General features: G+C 63.0%; 4 protein-coding genes across 4 annotated transcripts; 2 read left to right on the top strand and 2 right to left on the bottom strand.

Moving 5' to 3' along the window:
• Positions 1-147: 147 nt before the first annotated feature.
• DRC2 (dynein regulatory complex subunit 2) lies at positions 148-7,539 on the top strand. Its single transcript, XM_077192626.1, has 9 exons — positions 148-225; positions 620-747; positions 940-1,107; positions 3,092-3,261; positions 3,988-4,126; positions 5,129-5,326; positions 6,284-6,502; positions 6,573-6,725; positions 6,836-7,539. Exons 2-9 carry the CDS (start codon positions 622-624, stop codon positions 7,058-7,060), a joined length of 1,398 nt encoding a protein of 465 aa, XP_077048741.1. The 5' UTR covers positions 148-225; positions 620-621; the 3' UTR covers positions 7,061-7,539.
• A 152-nt stretch (positions 7,540-7,691) lies between these two features.
• FKBP11 (FKBP prolyl isomerase 11) lies at positions 7,692-9,713 on the bottom strand. Its single transcript, XM_054649359.2, has 6 exons — positions 9,528-9,713; positions 9,026-9,091; positions 8,296-8,383; positions 8,174-8,207; positions 8,012-8,082; positions 7,692-7,927 (listed from the first exon to the last, which is right to left on the bottom strand). Exons 1-6 carry the CDS (start codon positions 9,642-9,644, stop codon positions 7,710-7,712), a joined length of 594 nt encoding a protein of 197 aa, XP_054505334.1. The 5' UTR covers positions 9,645-9,713; the 3' UTR covers positions 7,692-7,709.
• Positions 9,714-11,560: 1,847 nt separating this feature from the next.
• ARF3 (ARF GTPase 3) lies at positions 11,561-15,379 on the bottom strand. The gene is made up of 5 exons (XM_077192646.1): positions 15,230-15,379; positions 14,270-14,449; positions 13,718-13,828; positions 13,513-13,637; positions 11,561-12,606 (listed from the first exon to the last, which is right to left on the bottom strand). Exons 2-5 carry the CDS (start codon positions 14,415-14,417, stop codon positions 12,445-12,447), a joined length of 546 nt encoding a protein of 181 aa, XP_077048761.1. The 5' UTR covers positions 14,418-14,449; positions 15,230-15,379; the 3' UTR covers positions 11,561-12,444.
• Positions 15,380-15,542: 163 nt separating this feature from the next.
• Positions 15,543-20,836, top strand: WNT1 (Wnt family member 1). Its single transcript, XM_054649343.2, has 4 exons — positions 15,543-18,203; positions 18,463-18,716; positions 18,903-19,168; positions 19,975-20,836. The coding sequence occupies exons 1-4, from the start codon at positions 18,103-18,105 to the stop codon at positions 20,461-20,463; spliced, it is 1,110 nt and encodes a 369-aa protein (XP_054505318.1). The 5' UTR covers positions 15,543-18,102; the 3' UTR covers positions 20,464-20,836.
• The last annotated feature ends 379 nt before the right edge of the window (positions 20,837-21,215 follow it).

Genomic DNA, 21,215 nt, shown 5'->3' with positions numbered 1-21,215 from the left:
CCCGCTCGCCAATCAGCGCGGGGAATCCCGGAGCGCCGGCCAATAGCAGAAAGGCAGAACCGCCGGGACACGCCCCGTGAGGGGGGGTTGCGAGCGCGCTCTTGACCGCCAGGGGGCGCCCGTGCGGGTCAGGGCGGAAGTGCCGCGGAGGCCCTGCCCCCTCAGCGGCCGTTGCCGGGAGACCGGAGGGACGCGCGAGCCGGGCCAGGACCGGGACCGGAGCCGGTACCGGGGACGGGACCCCAAACTGGGGGGAGGGAGACCCCATTGGAAGGGGCGGTGGGTGCTGGGGGAGCGTAGGAGGGAGGGGGGTGAGCTAGGAGGGCTCTGGAGGTGGGGATGGACAGCGGGAAATGGGCCCTGGGGCCTGGGGAGGGAGGTGGGACAGGTCTGGGGGGGTCCCTGGAAGGGACAAGAAGGGGTTGGTGGGGTCTGGGGGTGCTCTGAAGTGGAGGGGCAAGGAAACGGGCCTGGGGGAGCCTGGGGACGGAGGCAGAAGGTTATGGAGTGTGGGGTACCCCATAATGTGGGGAGCTGGGCAGGTGGAACGGGCCTTGGGGGGGACATGGAGGGGTCACCATGCACACCCTGACCCCTCCTGCCGTGTCCCCTCCCCCAGCCATGGCGAGATCCCATCTCACTGCCCCCACATCAGCCGAGGCTGAGCTGCTGCTGCTGCAGAGACAAGCGCTGGTTGAGGAGGAGGAGGCCAAAATCAAGAGGGCGCTGCTCACCCGCTTCATGCAGGTCTGGGACCCCTCTGCAGCCTCCCCTGATCCCCTCCCAACTCCACCCCACTTTTCCCCAGCAAATTTCCTTAGCACTTTCTCCATCACCCCCACCAGGGTGGGGCTGCCCCCGTTCTGCTGCACCCCCAGACAGCAGAGGCACCCCAAACCCACTCCTGCCCCTTTCCCACCTCCCATGGCCCCTCCACAGGAGAAGCTGAAACGGGAGGAGCAGAGCAGCACGTGGGGTCTCCACAAGGTCCGCACCCTCTGGCGCTCGGCCCAACGCAAGGCCAAGGACCAAGAGCTGCGCCAGGACATCGAGATCCTCAGCCAGACCTTCTCAAGGGTCATGGACTGCAAGGATGGCACCATTGAGGTGACTCTGTGTGGTGCTCACGTGCCCTCTGAACAGAGAGAAGCTGTGAGAGTGTTCATGGTTTCAAATCCAAAGAGCTGAGTTTCAGGAGAAGGTCTGTTCCCTGGAGATGCTGCTCTGTGACATCCCTGGTTGTCCAGATTTGGAAAGGGAGGTGTGTGCTAAGGAAGGCAGGACCCACCCCTAAATGGAGAATGGAAACCCCCTCTCTCCAAGTTGTTATAACTTTGAAATTAAGGGCTATCAGGCAAAAATTATGGGAGCAGGAAATAACAGTTCTTTCATAGGGAGGAAAATAAAAGGATAAAATAAACAATGCAGCAAATCAAAACAACACTGCCAGAGTCAGAACCCAACCTGACACCCTGTGGGTCAGGCTGTTGGTATCAGTCCCATTGGAATTGTGGCTGCAGCCCTCCTGCAGTGTCAGGGGTGGTTCTGCTGGAGCAGGGATCTGTAGAGAAGGATGGATTCTTCCTCTGGAGATCCAGGGGAAGGAGAGGCAGCTGCTGTTCCTCTGGGGAATCCAGTGGAGAAGCTGTGCTGGTGTTCCAGAATCTCCAGATTATATCCAGGTAGGAATGTTTGAAATCTCAGATTGTACCCAGGTAGGAATGTTTGAAATCTCAGATTCCATCGAGGTAGGAATGTTTGAAATCTCAGATTGTGTCCAGGTAGAAATGTTTGAAATCTCAGATTCTAGCCGGGTAGGAATGTTTGAAATCTCAGATTGTATCTGGGTAGGAATGTTTGAAATCTCAGATTGTATCTGGGTAGGAATGTTTGAAATCTCAGATTGTATCCAGGTAGGAATGTTTGAAATCTCAGATTATATCTGGGTAGGAATGTTTGAAACCTCAGATTGTGTCCAGGTAGGAATGCTTGGCTCCTCCCTCTGGGCTCACATCTCCCAATGGGATGCTGTAGTTCTTATCAGCCATGCAGGGACATTCAATAGCTGTTATCAGCAGATGTCCTCTCCTGAGGGAGGAGTGATTGTGGAAGAGATAAGGCAAACTGCCCACTTGATAAAAGACAGCTGCCATACAGATGGTGATAAATACATCTTGCCTTGCAATCTGGAACACTGCTGGTCCCTCCTGGTTCTGAAACAGACCTGCAGAGTCCTGAAACAGAGAACTGCCAAAGAAAATCATTAATAACTATTTAGAAATCCACCCAGCCAGTAGCTCTTTACCTTCTCCTGAAACTCAGCTGTTTGGACTTGAAGCAATGAACATCCTTTGCTTGTCTCACAGTTTCTCTCTCTTCAGAGGGCAGGTGAATACCACAACTCTGGGGCTGGCAGGGTGGGGAGGGGTGCCAGGAGGAGGGAAGAGACGGGAATCTTGACTCCATGTTTCAGAAGGCTGATTTATTATTATATTATATTATATTATATTATATTATAGTATATTATAGTATAGTATAGCATAGTATATTATAGTATATTATAGTATATTAAAATATATTATAGTATATTAGTATAATATATATTAAAAATATAAGAAATATATAAAAAGATATGATATATGTATTGTGAGATATATATGCTATATATATCTTATATTTATCATATATTTTATATATATTTTATATAAGATATATTTAAAATATATGATAAATATCAGATATATATTAAAATATATTCCATATATTATACTAAAAGAATAGAAGGAAGGATTTCATCAGAAGGCTATCAAGGAAAGGAAAAATGGAATTATAATAAAATCTTGTGACTGACCAGATAGTCCGAGACAGCTGGACTGTGATTGGCCATTAATTAAAAACAACCAACATAAGACCAATCTCAGATTCACCTGTTGCATTCTACAGCAGCAGATAATTATTGTTTAAATTTCATTTTTGAGGCCTCTCAGCTTCTCAGGAGAAAAACATCCTAACGAAATGATTTTCCATAAAATATATCTGTGACAGAGGGAGATGTCAGGGAGCTCTTATAACCCCCAAAAAAACTCCCCAGGCGCTGGTGACGGAGCTGAAGGAAGCAGAGGAGCAGCAGAACCGAGCCCTGAGCAGCCACCTGGACCTCACAGACCAACTGCTGCACCTCCAGCGCTGCCGCCTGGGCTACCTGGAGCAGGGCTTTAGTGCCCAGGTGGGCGCCCTGAAGGCCGAGTTTGAGGCTGAGAGGTGTGGAATTTCATGGGGTATTGGAATAATTACCAATATTGCCGTGCCTGAGCTTGTCTGGCCCTCGGTGCTGAACCAAATAGCAGCAACTGTGGTGTTTTCACCCCAGAGACACTTTTGGCCAGCTGGATGTGTGGTGTTTTCACCCCAGAGACATTTTTGGCCAGCTGGATGTGTGGTGTTTTCACCTCAGAGACACTTTTGGCCAGCTGGATGTGTGGTGTTTTCACCCCAGAGACACTTTTGGCCAGCTGGATGTGTGGTGTTTTCACCTCAGAGACACTTTTGGCCAGCTGGATGTGTGGTGTTTTCACCTCAGAGACACTTTTGACCAGCTGGATGTGTGGTGTTTTCACCTCAGAGACACTTTTGGCCAGCTGGATGTTGCATCTGGGTGTGGTGATGTTCACAGGGGTCCCAGGACAAGGGAAGAGATGAGAATCTTTGGGCCCCTTCTGCCAAGCCAGCAGGGTCTGCTCTGCCCCTTGGGCCTGTCTGCAAGCAGAGGGTGTTGTTCCATCAAAAGGGGATCACCTTCAGCAGCCACACCATTGTTTTCCAGTTGTTCAGTGACTGAGGGATCTCAAAGCTGCTTTCATTTCAATCTCACTTATAGTTCCTATATTCTCGACATCTTTTGCCAGACAATCATATTTACAAGGCTTTCCTGTTTCATCTTCCCCAACAATGGAGGAAACCCCTTTTCCCTGCCTTGTGTCCCCACAGGAGGGCCATGCTGGAGCAGCAGGACTGGGAAAGCTGGGTCCTGCAGGAAATGGAGCTGGCCACGGAGCAGGAGCACGCCAGGAACGAGCAGGAGGCCTTGCTGAACTTCCAGAGTGCCCGGGACGACATCAAAAACAAGGCAAGGGGGCACAAGGGGGCATGGAGAGGCTGGCAGGGATGCCAGGGGAGGTTTGGGGGTAACCTGTTGTCTTGGTTTGGAAAGACAGGAGTCTGCTAAGGAAAGCAGGAGCCTCCCCTGAAATGGAGAATGTAAACCCTCCCCACCCCTCCAAATTGTTATAAATTTGAAATTAAGGGACTCTCAGGCAAAAAAAATATGGGAGCAGGAAAAAGAAAGAAAGGATAAAATAAACAATGCAGTGCACTAGAGCAACACTGCCAGAGTCAGAACCTGACCCACCCTGTGGGTCAGGGTGTTGGTGTCAGTCCCATTGGAATTGTGGCTCAGCCCTCCTGCAGTGCCAGGGGTGGTTCTGCAGGAGCAAGGGGGATCTGTAGAGAAGGATGGATTCTGCCTCTGGAGATCCAAGGGAAGGAGAGGCAGCTGCTGTTCCTCTGGGGAATCCAGTGCAGAAGCTGTGCTGGTATCTCAAAACCTCTGGATTAATCTGGGTAGGAATGTTTGAAATCTCAGATTGTATCCAGGTAGGAATGTTTGAAATTTCAGATTCTATCCGGGTAGGAATGTTTGAAATCTCAGATTAGATCCAGGTAGGAATGTTTGAAATCTCAGATTGTACCCAGGTAGGAATGTTTGAAATCTCAGATTGCATCCAGGTAGGAATGTTTGAAATCTCAGATTGCATCCAGGTAGGAATGTTTGAAATCTCAGATTGTATCCAGGCAGGAATGTTTGAAATCTCAGATTGTATCCAGGTAGGAATGCTTGGCTCCTCCCTCTGGGCTCTCATCTCCCAATGGGATGCTGCAGTTCTTATCAGCCATGCAGGGACATTCCGTAGCTGTTATCAGCAATGTCCCCTCCCAAGGGAGGTGTGAATGTGGTCACTCAAAGAGACAGATAAGGCAAACTGCCCACTTGACAAAGGATAATCAGCCCTACAGATGGTAATGGAAAACATCTTGCCTTGCAATCCTCAACCCCCGTGTGTCCCCGCAGTGCTGGCAGGATCAGCAGTACAGCCGGCTGCAGCTGGGGGCCAGGCTGGAGGGGCTGTGGGAGCAGATCCAGACAGCACGCAGGAACTACGCCCAGGCCACGGAGAAGAAGAAGGTGGAGTTTGAGGAGCTGAAGAGGAAGTGTGAGAAGACTTCCTGCGAGATTAACGCCCAGGCCAAGAGGCTGGAGAAGCTGCAGGTTTCGGCGCGGGTGCTGGGTGGTTGTGGGAGTGGGGTCACTCTTCATTCCCCACTCGTTTTTTCCATGGAATCGTGGAATTGTTGAGGTTGGAAAGCCTCTGAGACCCATCAAGCCCAAGCTGGCACTGGCAAGGAGGTGACAACAGGCCAGGCTAAGCAGGGGCCTCCCAAGAGTTTGTGGAGCAGTGCCTGAGTCATGGAATCATGGAATTATTGAGGCTGGAAAAGTCTCTACGACCATCAAGTCCAACTGTTCTCTCAGCACTGCCAGGGCCACCACTAAACCACATCCACGTGGTTTTTGAGCACTTCCAGGGACGTTGCCTCGACCAGTGCCCTGAACAGCCCTTCCCAAAGCTGGGCCACCCTTTCCAAGAAGGAATTTTCCCCCATCCCAAAGCTGGGCCATTGTTTCCAAGAAGGAATTTCCCCCATCCCAAAGCTGGGCCACCCTTTCCAAGAAGGAATTTTCCCCCATCCTAAAACTGGGGGAAATTCCTCCTTTCCAAGAAGGAATTCCTCCTTTCCAAGAAGGAATTTTCCCCCAACCCAAAGCTGGGGGAAATTCCTCCTTTCCAAGAAGGAATTCCTCCTTTCCAAGAAGGAATTTTCCCCCGTCCCAAAGCTGGGCCACCCTTTCCAAGAAGGAATTTTCCCCCATCCTAAAGCTGAGGGAAATTCCTCCTTTCCAAGAAGGAATTTTCCCCCAACCCAAAGCTGGGCCACCATTTCCAAGAAGGAATTCCTTCTTTCCAAGAAGGAATTTTCCCCCATCCCAAAGCTGGGCCACCCTTTCCAAGAAGGAATTCCTCCTTTCCAAAAGGAATTTTCCCCCATCCCAAAGTTGGGGGAAATTCCACCTTTCCCAGCAGGAATTTTCCCCCATTCCAAACCTGGGCCTTTGTTTCCAAGAAGGAATTTCCCCCAAGGGACTTTCCCTGCTGTTTTTCACCAGGACATGGTGACGGCCACCAGGGCCCAGATCGCCGCTCACCTGCGCAAGAGCGAGGAGCAAACTCAGCGCATCCGGGGCGATCGGGAGGACGCCCACCAGAAACTCCAAAAGCTCCGTGCCCAGGTCACCCAGGCCAGCGCCACGGCTCACACCCACCTGGTGACACTCAGCTCTCAGTGCAGTGCCACCCTCAAGGCGCTGCAGCAGCTGCTGGAGAAGGTGAGTTGGGCACTGTCCCCGTGTCCCGCGTCCTGCTGTCCCCACCTGCCCTTCCTGATGTCCCCATCAGGCTCAGCGCCTCCTCCGCCTGGCTGAGCTGTGCCGCAGGCTGGAGACGGAAGAGGAGAAGGTGCTGCCCTTCTACCCCTCCTCACTGGGCGAGTTGGAGCAGCAAAAAGTCCGCAAGGTCCTGGAGGAGACGGCCAGCGAGCCCCTGGCACGGGTGAGGAGGCACCACCACGACCCTCAGGCTGTGATTCAGCCCTGGGGATGCCCCAGCTGGTGCTTGGGGCAGGATGGGGACCCCAAAGTCTCTCTGCTGCCTCCCCACAGGTCATGAAGGACTACATGGGGCTGGAGAGGTTCTGGCAGAGGTTCAACAAGGCCAAGCTGGAGGAGAAGGGGCTGGAGAGGGCACGGGCAGCCCTGGCAGACAGGAACCAGGAGCTAAGGAGGCTCCTCCAGCAGTACCTGGCAGGGGCTACAATCAACCAGAAGGTGCCCAAAGATCCCCATCCCCTCCTTACCACCAAGCAAAAGCCTCATCCCCAGAAATGAGGGGGGGAACCATGCTCAGGGACACTGGGCATGGTGCACCCCAAGGGCTTCTGGGGAGGGGTCAACCTCCAGGACCCCTTTCCTGGCTCCACCAGCTCCAGCTGAGGTTCCCTGGCAGACCTGCCTGGTGTTTGGGGACTCAGGGACTTCCTGGATATGCCTTAAAAGAGCAAAACTGCCTGAAAATGTGCTGCAGGGTGTTATTTCTGGGATTCATTGAGTCTGTCACCTCCTGCTCAGGTCTGACATGACCCATCACAGCCCTGGGCCCTCCTTGCCACCAAGCAAAAGCCACATCCCCAGAAATGAGAGGGGAGCCACACTCAGGGACACTGGGCATGGTGCACCCCAAGGGCTTCTGGGGAGGGGTCAACCAACCACCAGGACCCCTTTCCCAGCTGAGGTTCCCTGGCAGACCTGCCTGGTGTTTGGGGACTCAGGGGCTTCCTGGATATGCCTTAAAAGAGCAAAACTGCCTGAAAACGTGCTGCAGGGTGTTATTTCTGGGATTCATTGAGTCTGTCACCTGACAGGACCCATCAAGGCCCTGGGGCAGGCAGGGAGCTGAGGGGTGCACAGCCCCTTCCCACTGCCCTGTGCCCATCACTCTCTCAGGAAGAGCAACCACAGATGCCAAAAGGGGAAGGTTTTATTTCTTTTTAGCTTTGTTCCTCTTCTCCTCCTTCTGCTTTTTCTTGGAGAGCTTGGGGCTGCTGGCCTTGCGGTACAGGTGGAAGCCAATGAGGCCCAGCAGTGCTGGCACCAGCCCCAGGCACAGCAGTGGCACCACCTCATTCAGCACCTTCTGCCAGTAACTGGCCCGGGCCAACGCCACCAGCTCCACCTCGAAGCGCAGCACAGCATCACCTGCAAGGGGGGCACAGCCTGAGCAAGGACCCCACAGAGACCCCACAGAGACCCCACAGGGACCCCCCTGAGGGCTGCACTCACCTGGGATGGTTGGGGGGGAGCCCCTTTTGCCGTAGGCTAAGTGAGGGGGGATGATGGCTCTGCGCTTCTCCCTGCCACGGTGACAGCGTTGGTGCCACAAATTGTGGTGGGGACACTGGGGAGGGGACACTGCCCACCCCCGTGTCCCCAGTGTGCACTTACCCCACACACATGTCCAGCAGACTCTGCTCCAGGCCTGTGACAGAGTGGGATGAGGGTGAGTGGGGCCGGTTGGGGTTACCCTGGTGACCCCCCAGCCCTGCTCCCCCTGGCCCCTCACTCACCAGGGATCACCTGGTGCTTGCCCAGCTCCACCTGCAGGGGGTCCCGGCTCAGCGAGGAGTCGATGATCCTGCCATCCTCCAGGGTGCCCTGTGTGGGGCATGGCCAGGGTCACTGCCACGGTCACCCCTGTGTGGCTGCCAGTGTGTTCCCAGCGCTGCTCTGGGGTTGATCCCAGTCCCTGTGCCATCCCTGTGCCATCCCTGTGCTGATGCCAGTCCCTGTGCCACCCCTGTGGTGATCCCAGTCCCTGCAGCCCCCCCAGTGCCATCCCAGTGCCATCCCAGTCACGGTACACTCTGGATCACTCTGTGCCAGGGCTATCCCAAGGTAATCCCTGGGTTGATCCCAGTGCCAGCCGTGCCCATGCCAGCCCCAGTGTCACCCCCATGCCACTCCAGGTGCCACCAGAGCCCATCCTGTCCCAGCCCGTGTCACCCCCGTGCCGCCCCAGGTGCCACCAGAGCCCATCCTGGCACTGTCCCCATGCCATTCCCAGTGACACCATGGCACCATCCCCTCGTCCAGCCCTCATGCCCTCCCCGCCACCACCCCTACGCTCACTCCGGTTCCACCCCGGTACCACCCCGGTACCGCCCCATTTCCCACCCCGGTACCACCCCGGTACCACCCCCGGTACCGCCCCGGTGCCGTTGCCGGTGCCGGTGCCGGTGCCCCCCGCCCCGCCCGCCGGGAGCGCAGTGCTGACGTGTTCCTCCCGCCCGTCCCCACCGTGTAGTGGATGTGCACCGTGTCCCCCGGCGCCGACAGCTCCGTGCAGCCCTCGGGAGGGGCCACCTGCAACGGGGAGGTCACGGAGAACCGGGACGGAGCCCCCTCCCCTCGGGATCCCCGCAGCCCCCGCGCCCGCAGCCCCCCGAGCACCCCGAAGTCCCAGCCGGGCCCCCGGTTCTCGGTGCGCCGCCTTCCTCCGCCACAGCCCGGTGCTCCCGGTGTCCTCCCATGGCAGCCCGGTGCTCCCGGTGCCCCGTGGCTCCCTCCCGCCGCAGCCCGGGCCTCCCGGTGCCTCCTCCCCCGCCCCGTGCGCAGGCCGGGCTCCCCGGTGCCCCCCGAGCGGCACCGTCCCGCCGGTGCTCGGCGTCCCGCCGGTGCCGCCGGTGCCACCGGTCCCTCTCGGTGCCTGCCGGTCCCGCCCCGGTCCCAGCCTGTCCAACGGGGCCGCGTGGATCCCCGGTGCCCGGTCCCCGGTTCCCCCGTTCCCTCCCGGGCTCACGATCGTTTCCAGCCGTAGCTCCCGGGAGCCGCTTTCGGTTTCGCTCTCGGCGGCGCGGGAGAGCGGCGGCGGCGGCAGCAGCAGAGCCAAGAGCAGCAGCGCGGCGGGGAACGGCATGGCCGGGCTGGCGGCGGAGGAACGGGCACCGGCACCGGGACCGCCCCCACACCCCGGCCCCGCCCCCGGGACCGCCCCCACACCGAGACCGGCCCCGGGACGGGCACCGGCACCTCCCCACCGGAGCGGAAGGACGGAAGGATGCTCAGGACCGGCCCTGCCCCGGTGCCCGGTGCTCCGTGGGGACCCCGGCGGGCACCGGAGTCCGCCCCAGCCCGGGGACCGTCCCGGCGGCTTCGGCCCACACCGAGCGGGGGCTCCGGGTGAGGGTCAGAGACCGAGGGGATCAAACCGGAGGGTCCGGGCCGGGGAACGCGTCCCGAGCACCGGTTGGGTGCAGCCCCCGGTGTCCTGGCGGCGCCGGTGCCAGCAGGCGGCAGCACAGCCCGGGGAAACCGGCACCCACCGGGGCCCAGGACCCCTCCCCGGGTCCAGACCCCTTCTGCAGCACCCCACGGCTCCAGGCCATTCCTTCTCCTTCTCCTGACACTTGTGCAGCTCTTCCAAGGGAAACCGAGCCCGCGGGCCGGCTGGAGCCCGGTGGAACGGAACCGGCCCCAGGAGCCCCGTCCTTGGGGACACCCGGCCCTTTTAGGACACCCCCTCGGTCCGTGGGGCACACGGTGGGCAGCCGGGATCTCCCGCCCCGTGTCCACGGGGACGGTCTCATCGGTGTCACCGGCCCCGGTGCCGCTCCGGTGACGATGCTGACGCCCGGTGCAGCTCCCGGACGACGGCATCGGCACGCCGGCCCCACCGGCGCACCCACATACCAGGCTCGGTTGCCGAGAGGTGGGGAAGCCGGGCTGGCGGCGGGGCCCGGGGCGTTAATGGGATTAGGGCCGCCGGGTCAGCCCTCGCCACACAAAGCCGTCGGTGCAGCCGGTGGGAACGCGTCGGTGCCGGCTCCGCTGCTCCCGCCCACCGGGGAGCCCCGGTGATCCGCACCGAGCCCCCCGGTGGAGCTCCCAGAGCCCCGGTTATCCCCAGTGCGGCTCCCTGGTATCATCCCCATGGTCCCCAGGGCAGTGTGGGGCACGGGTCACCTGCACTGGAGCACCCCCATGTCACCTCCATGGCCCCCAACCCACTGGGGAGTCCTGGTCACCCCCATTCTGGGCCCTGGTGCTGGCTCTGGTCACCCCATTCTGGGGCACTGGGCCCTGGTCACCCGATTCCGGGGTGCTGGGTCCTGGCCACCCCATTCTGGGCCCTGGTGCCAGCTCTGGTCACCCCATTCTGGGGTGCTGGACCCTGGTCACCCCATTCTGGGCCCTGGTCACCCCATTCTGGGCTCTGGTGCTGGTTCTGGTCACCCCATTCTGGGCCCTGGTGCCAGCTCTGGTCAGCCCATTCCAGGGTGCTGGACCCTGGTCATCCCATTCTGGGCCCTGGTGCTGGTTCTGGTCACCCCATTCTGGGCCCTGGTCACCCCATTCTGGGCCCTGGCTCTGTCTCTGCAGCTCTCCCAGCCACCCCGGACCCCCCACCACAGCCCCCAATGACACAGACATGGCCAAAAGCCCCTCCAGCCACCAGCCCAGAGGGGACACGGGGATGGGATGGCAGTGCCGGCCCCAAATGCCACTCAGCCCCCCCTTAACCCATGCTGGGGGGGGGCGTGACACAGGGAAGAGGTGGCAGGAGGGGGGGGCCAAGCCCCACTCGCGCCCATCCCAGCGCTGGCACCGTCCCCACGCCCCAGCTGGGATTAGCACTAATGGGATTTACCATTTCATCCAATATTCCCCTAAAGATGAGCCTGGGAAGTGGGGGGGGGGGGCCCTCACCCCCTGCCAGCCCCACCTCACCCCCCCCCCTCCCCGTTAAGCTCTTTCTAATTAAAGCCAGCCCAGGGCTGTCCATCACCGTCCCCTCGGCGGGACCCCCACGGAAGAAGAGACGAGGGGCAGAGCTACATAAAACATGTTTAATATCCAAGGGGGGGGGTCAGGGGGGGTCAGGGGAGGTCACCCACCGTCTCAGGCTCAGGGGGGGGCTGGGGGGCTGAGAACACACGTCCCTGGACAGGGCAGAGCCGCAGCGACACGTCACACCAAGCACAGACCAGGGGTATAAATACGGTGCTGGGGAGGGGTGGGGGGCACAGAACGGGCTTGGGGGGGGCAAGGGGGGGGACACTGTCCGTCCGTGAGGGGCAGGGACATACAATCACTATGCTGGCATGGGGGGGGAGAGGATGGGCAGGTGGCCAGGGTGAGGTGGGGGCCATGGCCAAAGGGACCGAAGAGGTCCTGGCAGCTCTGTGTCACTCCCACCTCTCTGTGAGGGTCACGCTGCGGGAAGCAGACCTGCCTCGAAGTGACATGGGGTGGGGGGGGGCCGGGGACGTGTGGAATGCCCAGGGGGGGCAAACAGGGCTGGGAGGGGGTGCTGGGAGGGTGGGGGAGGTGTATAATCCCAAATCCCCCCCCTCCCATGGCCCTGCTGCCCCCACATTTGGTCCAGAGGAAGGCGAGGGGTGCAGGAGGGACATGCATGGGGATGGGGTGTCCCCGGCCCCCCCAGGGCAGGGCAGTGCTGAGGTGGCCCCCCCACCCTCCCCCAGCCCCCATCCCACCCTGCCAGGGCTCTGCCCCTGCCCCCCTGGGCGTTATATAGAGCTCTAATTCCACGCACGCACACACGAGATCCGAGGGGAACCAGGGGGACCCCAAAAAAAGGCGAAAAACCCCACAGCAACCGGTGCCAGAAGAAAGCAAAACCCAACCGGGGCAGGGAGGGGGCGGCCGGGGGGGGCCCTGGCATGGCCCAGGGGGGGCACAGGGGGATCCCCCCTTCACTTCTTGTTCTTGAGCTGGTTGGCAAGCCAGTCGAGGCCCTCGTAGAGCCCGTCCCCGCTGGTGGCACAGGTGGCCTGGATGTACCAGTTACGGTGGCGCAGGGAGTGCAGCCCCAGCTTGTCCGTGATCTCCGCTGCGTTCATGGCGTTGGGCAGGTCCTGCAGCACACAAGGGAGGTCACAGGAATGGAGAGCAGCCCTCCCTGCCCCTTCACGGGGGCTGGCACCAGCCCTGATGCCATGGGAGTGGGCACAACTCTGCCACAGGGGAGCATCATCAGCCCTGATGCTGCAGGGAGGAGGGGGAATGTGCCAGGGGGATGTGAGACGCCAGCCCTGGCACCACAGGCATGGCCAGGGCTGTGTTAAAGACCAGCCCTGGTGTTGTGGGGATGGCTCTGAGGGCTGCCACCATCCCTGGTGCCACAGGAATGCCCTGGGAGCCACCACCATCCCTGGTGCCACAGGAATGCCCTGGGAGCCACCAGGTGCCAGGGGATGGCTCTGGAGGCCACCACCATCCCTGGTGACACGGAGATAGCTCCAAGGGCCACCACCATCCCTGATGACACAGGGAGGGCCACCACCATCCCTGGTGCCACAGGAATGCCCTGGGAGCCACCAGGTGCCAGGGGATGGCTCTGGAGGCCACCACCATCCCTGGTGATACAGAGATAGCTCCAAGGGTCACCACCATCCCTGGTGCCACCGGAATGCTCTGGGGGCCACCACCATCCCTGGTGCCATAGGGAGGGCCACTATCATCCCTTAATGTCACGGGCATGGCTCCAAGGGCCACCACCATCGCTTGGGGGCCACCACCATCCCTGGTGCCACAGGGAGGGCCACTATCATCCCTTAATGTCACGAGTACGGCTCCAAGGGCCACCACCATTGCTTGGGGGCCACCACCATCCCTGGTGCCACAGGCATGGACGTGGCTCTGTCCCACAACCTCTTTGAGGCCAGCCTTGATGCCACAGCACGTCCCACCCCAGCCAGCTGCCCTGACATCCCGGGGATGTCTCAGCCCCAGCACCAGGCTCTCCCCACCCCCAGGCCCACCTGCTTGTTGGCAAAGACGAGGAGGACGGCGTCCCTGAGCTCATCCTCCGCCAGCATCCGCATCAGCTCCTCCCGCGCCTCGTTCACCCGCTCCCGGTCGTTGCTGTCCACCACGAAGATCAGCCCTGGCCAGAGCAGAGGGCACCATCAGGGCTTCCTGTGGTGCTCCCCGAGTGCCCCCCACGCTGTCCCCTGAGACACCTACCCTGGGTGTTTTGGAAGTAATGCCTCCAGAGGGGCCGGATCTTGTCCTGCCCACCCACATCCCACACGGTGAAGCTGATGTTCTTGTACTCCACTGTCTCCACGTTGAACCCTGCAGGGAGCGACAGCGGAGGGAAACTGAGGCACGGGGCAGCCACCAGCCCCTTCAAAGGAGCCCCCCTCAAGCCCACCCACCGATGGTGGGGATGGTGGTGACGATCTCCCCCAGTTTGAGCTTGTAGAGGATGGTGGCCCTGGTCACCCCATTCTGGGCCCTGGTGCTGGCTCTGGTCACCCCATTCTGGGATGCTGGGCCCTGGTCACCCCATTCTGGCCCTGGCACTGGCCCTGGTCACCCCATTCTGTGTCCTGGTCCTGCCCACCCACATCCCACACGGTGAAGCTGATGTTCTTGTACTCCACTGTCTCCACGTTGAACCCTGCAGGGAGCGACAGCGGAGGGAAACTGAGGCACGGGGCAGCCACCAGCCCCTTCAAAGGAGCCCAGATGGGGAGAAATCTCTGCTCAGTGCCCCCCCTCAAGCCCACCCACCGATGGTGGGGATGGTGGTGACGATCTCGCCCAGTTTGAGCTTGTAGAGGATGGTGGTCTTCCCGGCAGCGTCCAGCCCCACCATCAGGATCCGCATCTCCTTCTTCCCAATCAGGCTCTTCAGCAGGTTCCCGAAGATGTTGCCCATGGTGACGGCGGCGCTGGCTCCGAGGCCGGATCCTGCGGGGGCATGGGGCAGGCTGGGGGAGGCCCTGAAATCTGCAGGGGTGGAGCTGAGGGGTCCCCCGCGCTTGGAGTGGGAGAGGGGGGGGCTGCAGGAATTGGGGATCCTCATGTCCTGGGGGGATGCAGGGTTTGGGGGATGCCAGGATGCAAGGAGGTGGGGAGGGGGCTGTGCACTCTATGGGGGTGTCTGTGTGTGCAGCTCGGGGGATGCTGAGCCGGCCCCCCCGCTGCACCTTGCAGAAGGACAGCCCAGAACGCTGCACTGAGGGAAACTGAGGCAGGGCTGTCGCCCTCCTCCTGGACCCGACCCCTCCTCTGCACCCCCGACCTCCGCACGATGCCCTCATCACCGCAGCCTCGCCGGAGGGGGAGGCCCCCATCACCCCCCCCCACCAAACCGCAGCGCGCCCCTTCCCCCGCAGCGTGCGCAGCCCCCGCGCCCCCGGGACCCCCGAATCCACCGCTCCCCCGAATTCACCCCCCCCCCACGACAGCGCGCCCCCAAACCCCCGCCTCCCCCCCCCGCACTGCGCCGCCCCCCCTTGCGCATCGCCCCCCGCCCCCGCCGCCCCGCACGGCACCGCATCCCCCCCGCGCCCCCCGGTACGACCCCAACCCACGGGAGCTCCGCGCCCCCGCCGCACCGGGCACCCGGCACTGCCTGCAGCCCCCCCCGCTCCGGTGCGGTGCCGACCCCCCCCCTCCCCGCGTATCCCCGCGCACCCCCCGGCGATGCCCGCGCCCCGCATCCCCGAGCGGCGCGGCCCCCCGCACCTGGTGCCGGTGCCGGTGCCGGTTCCGCCCCCGCCGCCGCTGACTCTGCACCGCTCCCGCCGCCGGAAGCGGAGGCCCCGATCGCGCCGATCTCGCGAGAGCGCCCGGTTAACCCCCCCCCCCTCACCCCCCCCCTCCCGCCGCCCCGCACCGCTCCCCGCAACCTCCCCCTCCCCTCCGGGACCGGGGGCGCGCACGGGAAGCGGCGGAGCGGGGGGGGAGCGGGGGGTGCAATCGCGAGAGGCACCGGGCGTTACCATGGCAACGGCTGCAGCAGTGAGGGGGGGGACACTGAGGGGGGGTCCCCCTGTGTCGTCGTCGTCCCCCCCCTCCGCCATCAGCCCGGTCCTGGGGGCACCGGGACCCGCACCGGGAGGGCGGGGTGGGGATACGGGGAGAGCGGGGTCCCGGCTCTTCCGCCCCCGCCATGAGCACCGGGGACGCAGAGTCCCGACCGGGGGGGGGTCCCTGTGCTTCACGGGGGACGGGGACCCCCACACCGTCCCGGGGGGACAGGCTGAGCACCCCCGCACCGTGCCGGTATGGTCGGTACGGAGGCTGCCCCGGTGCTCGCAGGCTGGGCAGGGCACGGGACGGGGCGCGGGGAACCCGCGGGTGCTTTCCCACGTCCGTCTGTCCCCGTTGTCCGCTTGTCCGTCGCTGCTCGGCGCCACGGGACAGGACGGATGCCCCCCGCTCCCAGGCAGGTACCGGCGGCCATCCCGGGGGTGCCGGGCAGCACCGGGCGCCCCGACGGCTGCGGGAACTGTTCCAGCGGCACCCCAGGACTGGGGGGATCCAGAGCACCGGGCCACCGGACCGCCCTGGACTGCAGCAGAGAGGAGATGGAGGGAACTGGGGGGCTTGGGGCAGCGGACAGGGAGTGCGAGGAGCGGAGAGCCCCGGGATGGAGCGGGGGAGGCGAGGGCCGTGGTTGCGCCCCGCCGCTGGTGGCACAGCCCCGGGCAGGGCCCTCCCAGCCGCGCCCCGGGGCCTCCCCGCGGCCGCTGACCTCAGCCCCGGGAGCCCCGACGGGGCGGAGGCCCGAGGGCGTGGACACGGCCCGGCCCGGCCGGGAACCGGGGCGGGGGAGTCGGGAGCGCCGTGCTGGAGCAGACCCCGGCTCGGCCCTGGGTTCCTCCCGGGCCGGGGGAAGGGGTGCGGGTGGGTGCCGGTGCGAGCCCCCCACCCCCGCCGCCGTCCCGGGGCTTTGTCCGTTCTTGAATTAAACTGGAGAGCGGCGGCCCCGGGCCGTGACGGGCCAGCGGGGCTAATCCGGCCCCGCATGACTGGTCCGGGGAAACCGCGGCGGGGGGATTACCCCCCCCGGTTCCCGCCCCAACGGGGGACTCAGCTCAGGGCCCCCGGCCCGTCGGGCCCCGCACTGGGGGCTTCACACCCACCCACAACCGGCCCGGGCGGGGGATGACGGGGACAGTCTTGTCCCAAGCGAGACCGGGCCAGCACCAGCCCTGCGTGCCCGTGTTCCGGCCGTGGGCACGTCCGGCCGCCACCATCCGAGCACCCCCTGCCCTTCCTTCTGTCCCCCGTCCCTCAATCCCTCCGCCCCCCGGTCCATCCCTACCTCCGACACCGGGTACCGGCCCAGACTGGGCTCTCCGGGGCAGCGGGAGCCGTGCGGGGCCGTGCCGCGCCCACGCGCGTTGTAGGCACCGTTCACGGGGGTCCGGGGTGCCACCGGCACAGCCCGGGACAACCTGGGCTCCAGCGGCTGGAAGAGGCTGTAGCCCCGTTCCACCGGGCACGGACTGGGACGGGACAGCGCTCCGTGGGCTCCGGAGGGGCGCCCAGCAGCCTCGACCGTCCCCGTCCCTGGGGACCGCACGTCGCGTCCCCCGGAAAGCCCCAGGACGGTGTCCCCGTGCGCCCTGGGTTGTCACGGAGCTCTGCCTCCCCCGTGCGCCCGGGACTGTCCCGGGAGATCCCGTCACTCCTTGCCCCTGTGCACCCCGGGCTGTCCCGGGACATCCCGGGCTATCCCCGCTCCCTCCGTGCACCCGGGGCCGTCCGGGGCCGTCCCAGGTTATTCCGGGACCAGCTCCTCCTCGCACCGGGAGCTGTCGCGGGCCGTGCCGGGCTCCCCCCGCCGGTGCCGGTGCCGGTGCCTGTAGAACGAGTGCGCGGGACGGCGGGGAAGGCGGGGGGCGGCAGCCGGGAGCTCTGGGCACGGGGCCGGGGCGCAGCCACCCCGCCGGGCTAATCCGGGCCGTGACGGACAGCCCCGGCGCCGCCGCTCCCGCCGCCCCGTAAGAGATGCCGCAGCTCCGCCGCTCCCCATTGTTAGGGCGAGGACGCGGGGAGGCCCCGCGCGGCGGGACCGGCCCACGGGGACCCTCCGCGCCGCCCCTATAAGAGGGAAGGGGCTGGAAGATGCTCCCGGGTGCTGAGCGCTGTGCACCCGCCGCGCCGAGCCGAGTCCAGCCGTGCCGGCTCCCCGGGGAGCTGCCGGTACCGACTACCCGCACCGGGTACCGCGCACGCATCGCCGAGAGCCAACAGCGGTACCGACACCGAGTACCGCGCACAGAGTGCCGAGCGGCGGCTCCCCAGAACCGGCACCGCCAACGGAGCGCCCGACGCCGCGCTCCAGGGCCCGGTCAGCGTGCGCTGGGCACCGCACCCCCGACGCCGCGCCCCGGCCACCGGCTGCAGCCCGGTGGCGGCGGCGGTGCCGGCCCGCCCGCCCGCCCGGCGCTCCCCGCGTCCCCCCGCGGCCGTCCTCATCTCGGAGCCGCCCCGCGCGTCCGGAAACACGCGTGGATGTAGCGGCCGGGCCGGGGGCTCTGCGGCACCATAAATACCGGGACGGCCGCTCGCCCGCGCACTCTGCCGGGGCTCCCGGGGCCGGAGCCATGCGCGCCGCCGCGCTGGGGCTGGCGCTCCGGGCACTCTGGGCTCTGGCCCTCTCCTCCCTCTCCAACACGCTGGCAGTGAACAACAGCGGGCGGTGGTGGTGAGTCGGACAGCACCGGCACCGGCACCGGTACCGGCACCGGGGTGGTGAGGCGGGAGGGCGGGGCTGGCACAGGCACGGCGGGGACTGCCCTGTAGGCAGGAATGGGGCGTGTGGGGGGACACGGGGCTGCGACCCCCGTTTGGGATCCCTCCAGGGGATGCTGCGGTCGCACCCAGGAGCCTGCAGGGAGGTTGAGGTGAGGAGGGAGGCGCTGGGGACGCCCCGCTAGTGGTCACCATCCCCACCTGTGCCACAGGGGCATCATCAACGTGGCCTCGTCTACCAACCTGCTGACAGACTCCAAGAACGTGCAGCTGGTGCTGGACCCCAGCCTGCAGCTGCTGAGCCGAAAGCAGCGCAAGCTGATCCGGCAGAACCCCGGCATCCTGCACAGCGTCAGCTCCGGCCTCCAGACCGCCATCAAGGAGTGCAAGTGGCAGTTCCGCAACCGCCGCTGGAACTGCCCCACCTCCCAGGGCCCCAACATCTTTGGCAAAATCGTCAACAGGGGTGAGGCTGGGGGGCAGCACGGGGGTGCCCCAGACCTCCTCCACGCACCCCCAAGTTGGGATGCTCATCAAAGCGGCCCTGGTTTGCTATGGGGCATCACCAGCCCGTCGTGATGGAGGGTTGGGGGTGCCAGGGGGTACCCCCTCCCCATCCTGGCAGCATCCTGAGGCCCCGCTCCCTCCACAGGCTGCCGGGAGACAGCGTTCATCTTTGCCATCACCAGTGCTGGCGTGACACACTCGGTGGCCCGGTCGTGCTCGGAGGGGTCCATCGAGTCCTGCACCTGTGACTACCGGCGCCGCGGCCCTGGGGGCCCTGACTGGCACTGGGGGGGCTGCAGTGACAACATCGACTTCGGTCGCCTCTTTGGGAGGGAGTTTGTGGACTCCAGCGAGAAGGGCCGGGACCTGCGTTTCCTCATGAACCTGCACAACAACGAGGCCGGGCGCATGGTGAGGGTGCTGGGGGCTTGGTGAGGGCACTGGGGTGGGCACAGAGATGAGCACGGCCACCAAGACCTTCAGCCTGTTCTGGGGACAGTTGGAAATGGGTTTCATTCTTGTCTTTGGGATAAATGATGTCTGAGGGATGTGACACTACAGAAATGAGGGGTGTAGGAGCACAGTGGTCCCCAAGGGGGTCTCAGGCTGCTCACAAAACCCCAAATCCCCCTTTCCTTCCAGGCACAGAGATGAGCACAACCACCAAGACCTTCAGCCTGTTCTGGGAACAGTTGGAGATGGGTTTTGCACTTGTCTTTGGGACAAGTGATGTCTGAGTGATGTGACACCCTGCAGAGGGGTGTAGAAGCACAGTGGTCCCCAAGGGGGTCCCCAGGCTGCTCACAAAGCCCCAAATTCCCCTTTCCTTCCAAGCACAGAGATGAGCACAACCACCAAGACCTTCAGCCCGTTCTGGGAACAGTTGGAGATGGGTTTTGCGCTTGTCTTTGGGACGAGTGATGTCTGAGTGATGTGACAGCCTGCAGAGGGGTGCAGGAGCACAGTGGTCCCCAGGGGGGTCTCAGGCTGCTCACAAAACCCCAAATCCCCCTTTCCTTCCAGGCACAGAGATGAGCACAACCACCAAGACCTTCAGCCTGTTCTGGGAACAGTTGGAGATGGGTTTTGCGCTTGTCTTTGGGACGAGTGATGTCTGAGTGATGTGACACTACAGAAATGAGGGGTGTAGAAGCACGGTGGTCCCCAAGGGGGTTCCCAGGCTGCTCACAAAGCCCCAAATTCCCCTTTCCTTCCAGACTGTCTTCTCAGAGATGCGCCAGGAGTGCAAGTGCCACGGCATGTCGGGCTCCTGCACCGTCCGCACCTGCTGGATGCGGCTGCCCACCTTCCGTGCCGTGGGCGACGTCCTCAAGGATCGCTTCGACGGCGCTTCCCGCGTCATCTACGGCAACAAGGGCAGCAACCGGGCATCGCGGGTGGAGCTGCACCACCTGGAGCCCGAGAACCCGGCCCACAAACCCCCCTCGCCCCACGACCTCGTCTACTTCGAGAAATCGCCCAATTTCTGCACCTACAGCGGGAAGATGGGCACGGCAGGCACGGCCGGGAGGTTCTGCAACAGCTCCTCACCGGGGCTGGACGGGTGCGAGCTGCTGTGCTGCGGGCGCGGGTACCGCACGCGCACCCAGCGCGTCACCGAGCGCTGCAACTGCACCTTCCACTGGTGCTGCCACGTCAGCTGCCTCAACTGCACCAACACCCAGGTGCTGCACGAGTGCCTGTGAGCTGCCCCAGGACCGCCCTGCCCGGCCCCGGAGGGGGTCAGCGCCACCCACCCCCCATGACGGGTGCCCGGCTGGATTGAAGGCACCCATGGGTGGGGGTGTGGATGTGTCCCAGGGACCCCCATCCTGCCATGGGTGGGCTCAGTGCCAAGCACCTTGCCGGCCACTCCCCGGCTCCACGGGGTCACTTCTTGCTGTAAATAAAATATTTATTGTGGACGGTTCGGTGCTGCCGCCCCCACCCTGCTTCGCTGGCCCCAGGCCCTGTTTTTTGTAATTAAAGATAATATTAATTAATAATAATTAATAATGATGATGCTTTGTTACAGGTGTCATTGATAGCCTTTAGAAAAGAATAAAGAATATATTTTTATCAGTCCTGCCCTGATTCGTGTCTGAGGGGGGACTGGGGGAAGGAGGGGGGACACCAATACATCCCAAACTGTGGGATGTGCTGTCCATCTGTCCATCCATCACTTCTCCATCCCCTCACCTCCCCATTCCACGTCCATCAGCCTCTCTGTCTGCTGTCTGTCCATCTCTCTCCTCCTTCCCTCCACTGTCTGCCATCCCCTCCCCGCAGACCCCCTTCCTTCTCCCGCTGTGCCCGTCTCCATCGCAGCCGCTCCCGCCGCCGCCGCTCCCGGCCGGGCCCGTCCAATCCCCACGGCTGCGGCGCCCATCACCATGGCACCTTGACTGCAGCATCTCCGATGCTGGAATTTGCCGGGGCGGTCGGGCTGGTGCCGCCG

Source organism: Agelaius phoeniceus, chromosome 35, assembly GCF_051311805.1.
Source record: "Agelaius phoeniceus isolate bAgePho1 chromosome 35, bAgePho1.hap1, whole genome shotgun sequence".
NCBI classification, from domain to species: domain Eukaryota; kingdom Metazoa; phylum Chordata; class Aves; order Passeriformes; family Icteridae; genus Agelaius; species Agelaius phoeniceus.
The sequence above is the reverse complement of the archived record's forward strand: the minus strand, read 5'-3'. Positions and strand labels throughout refer to the sequence as shown.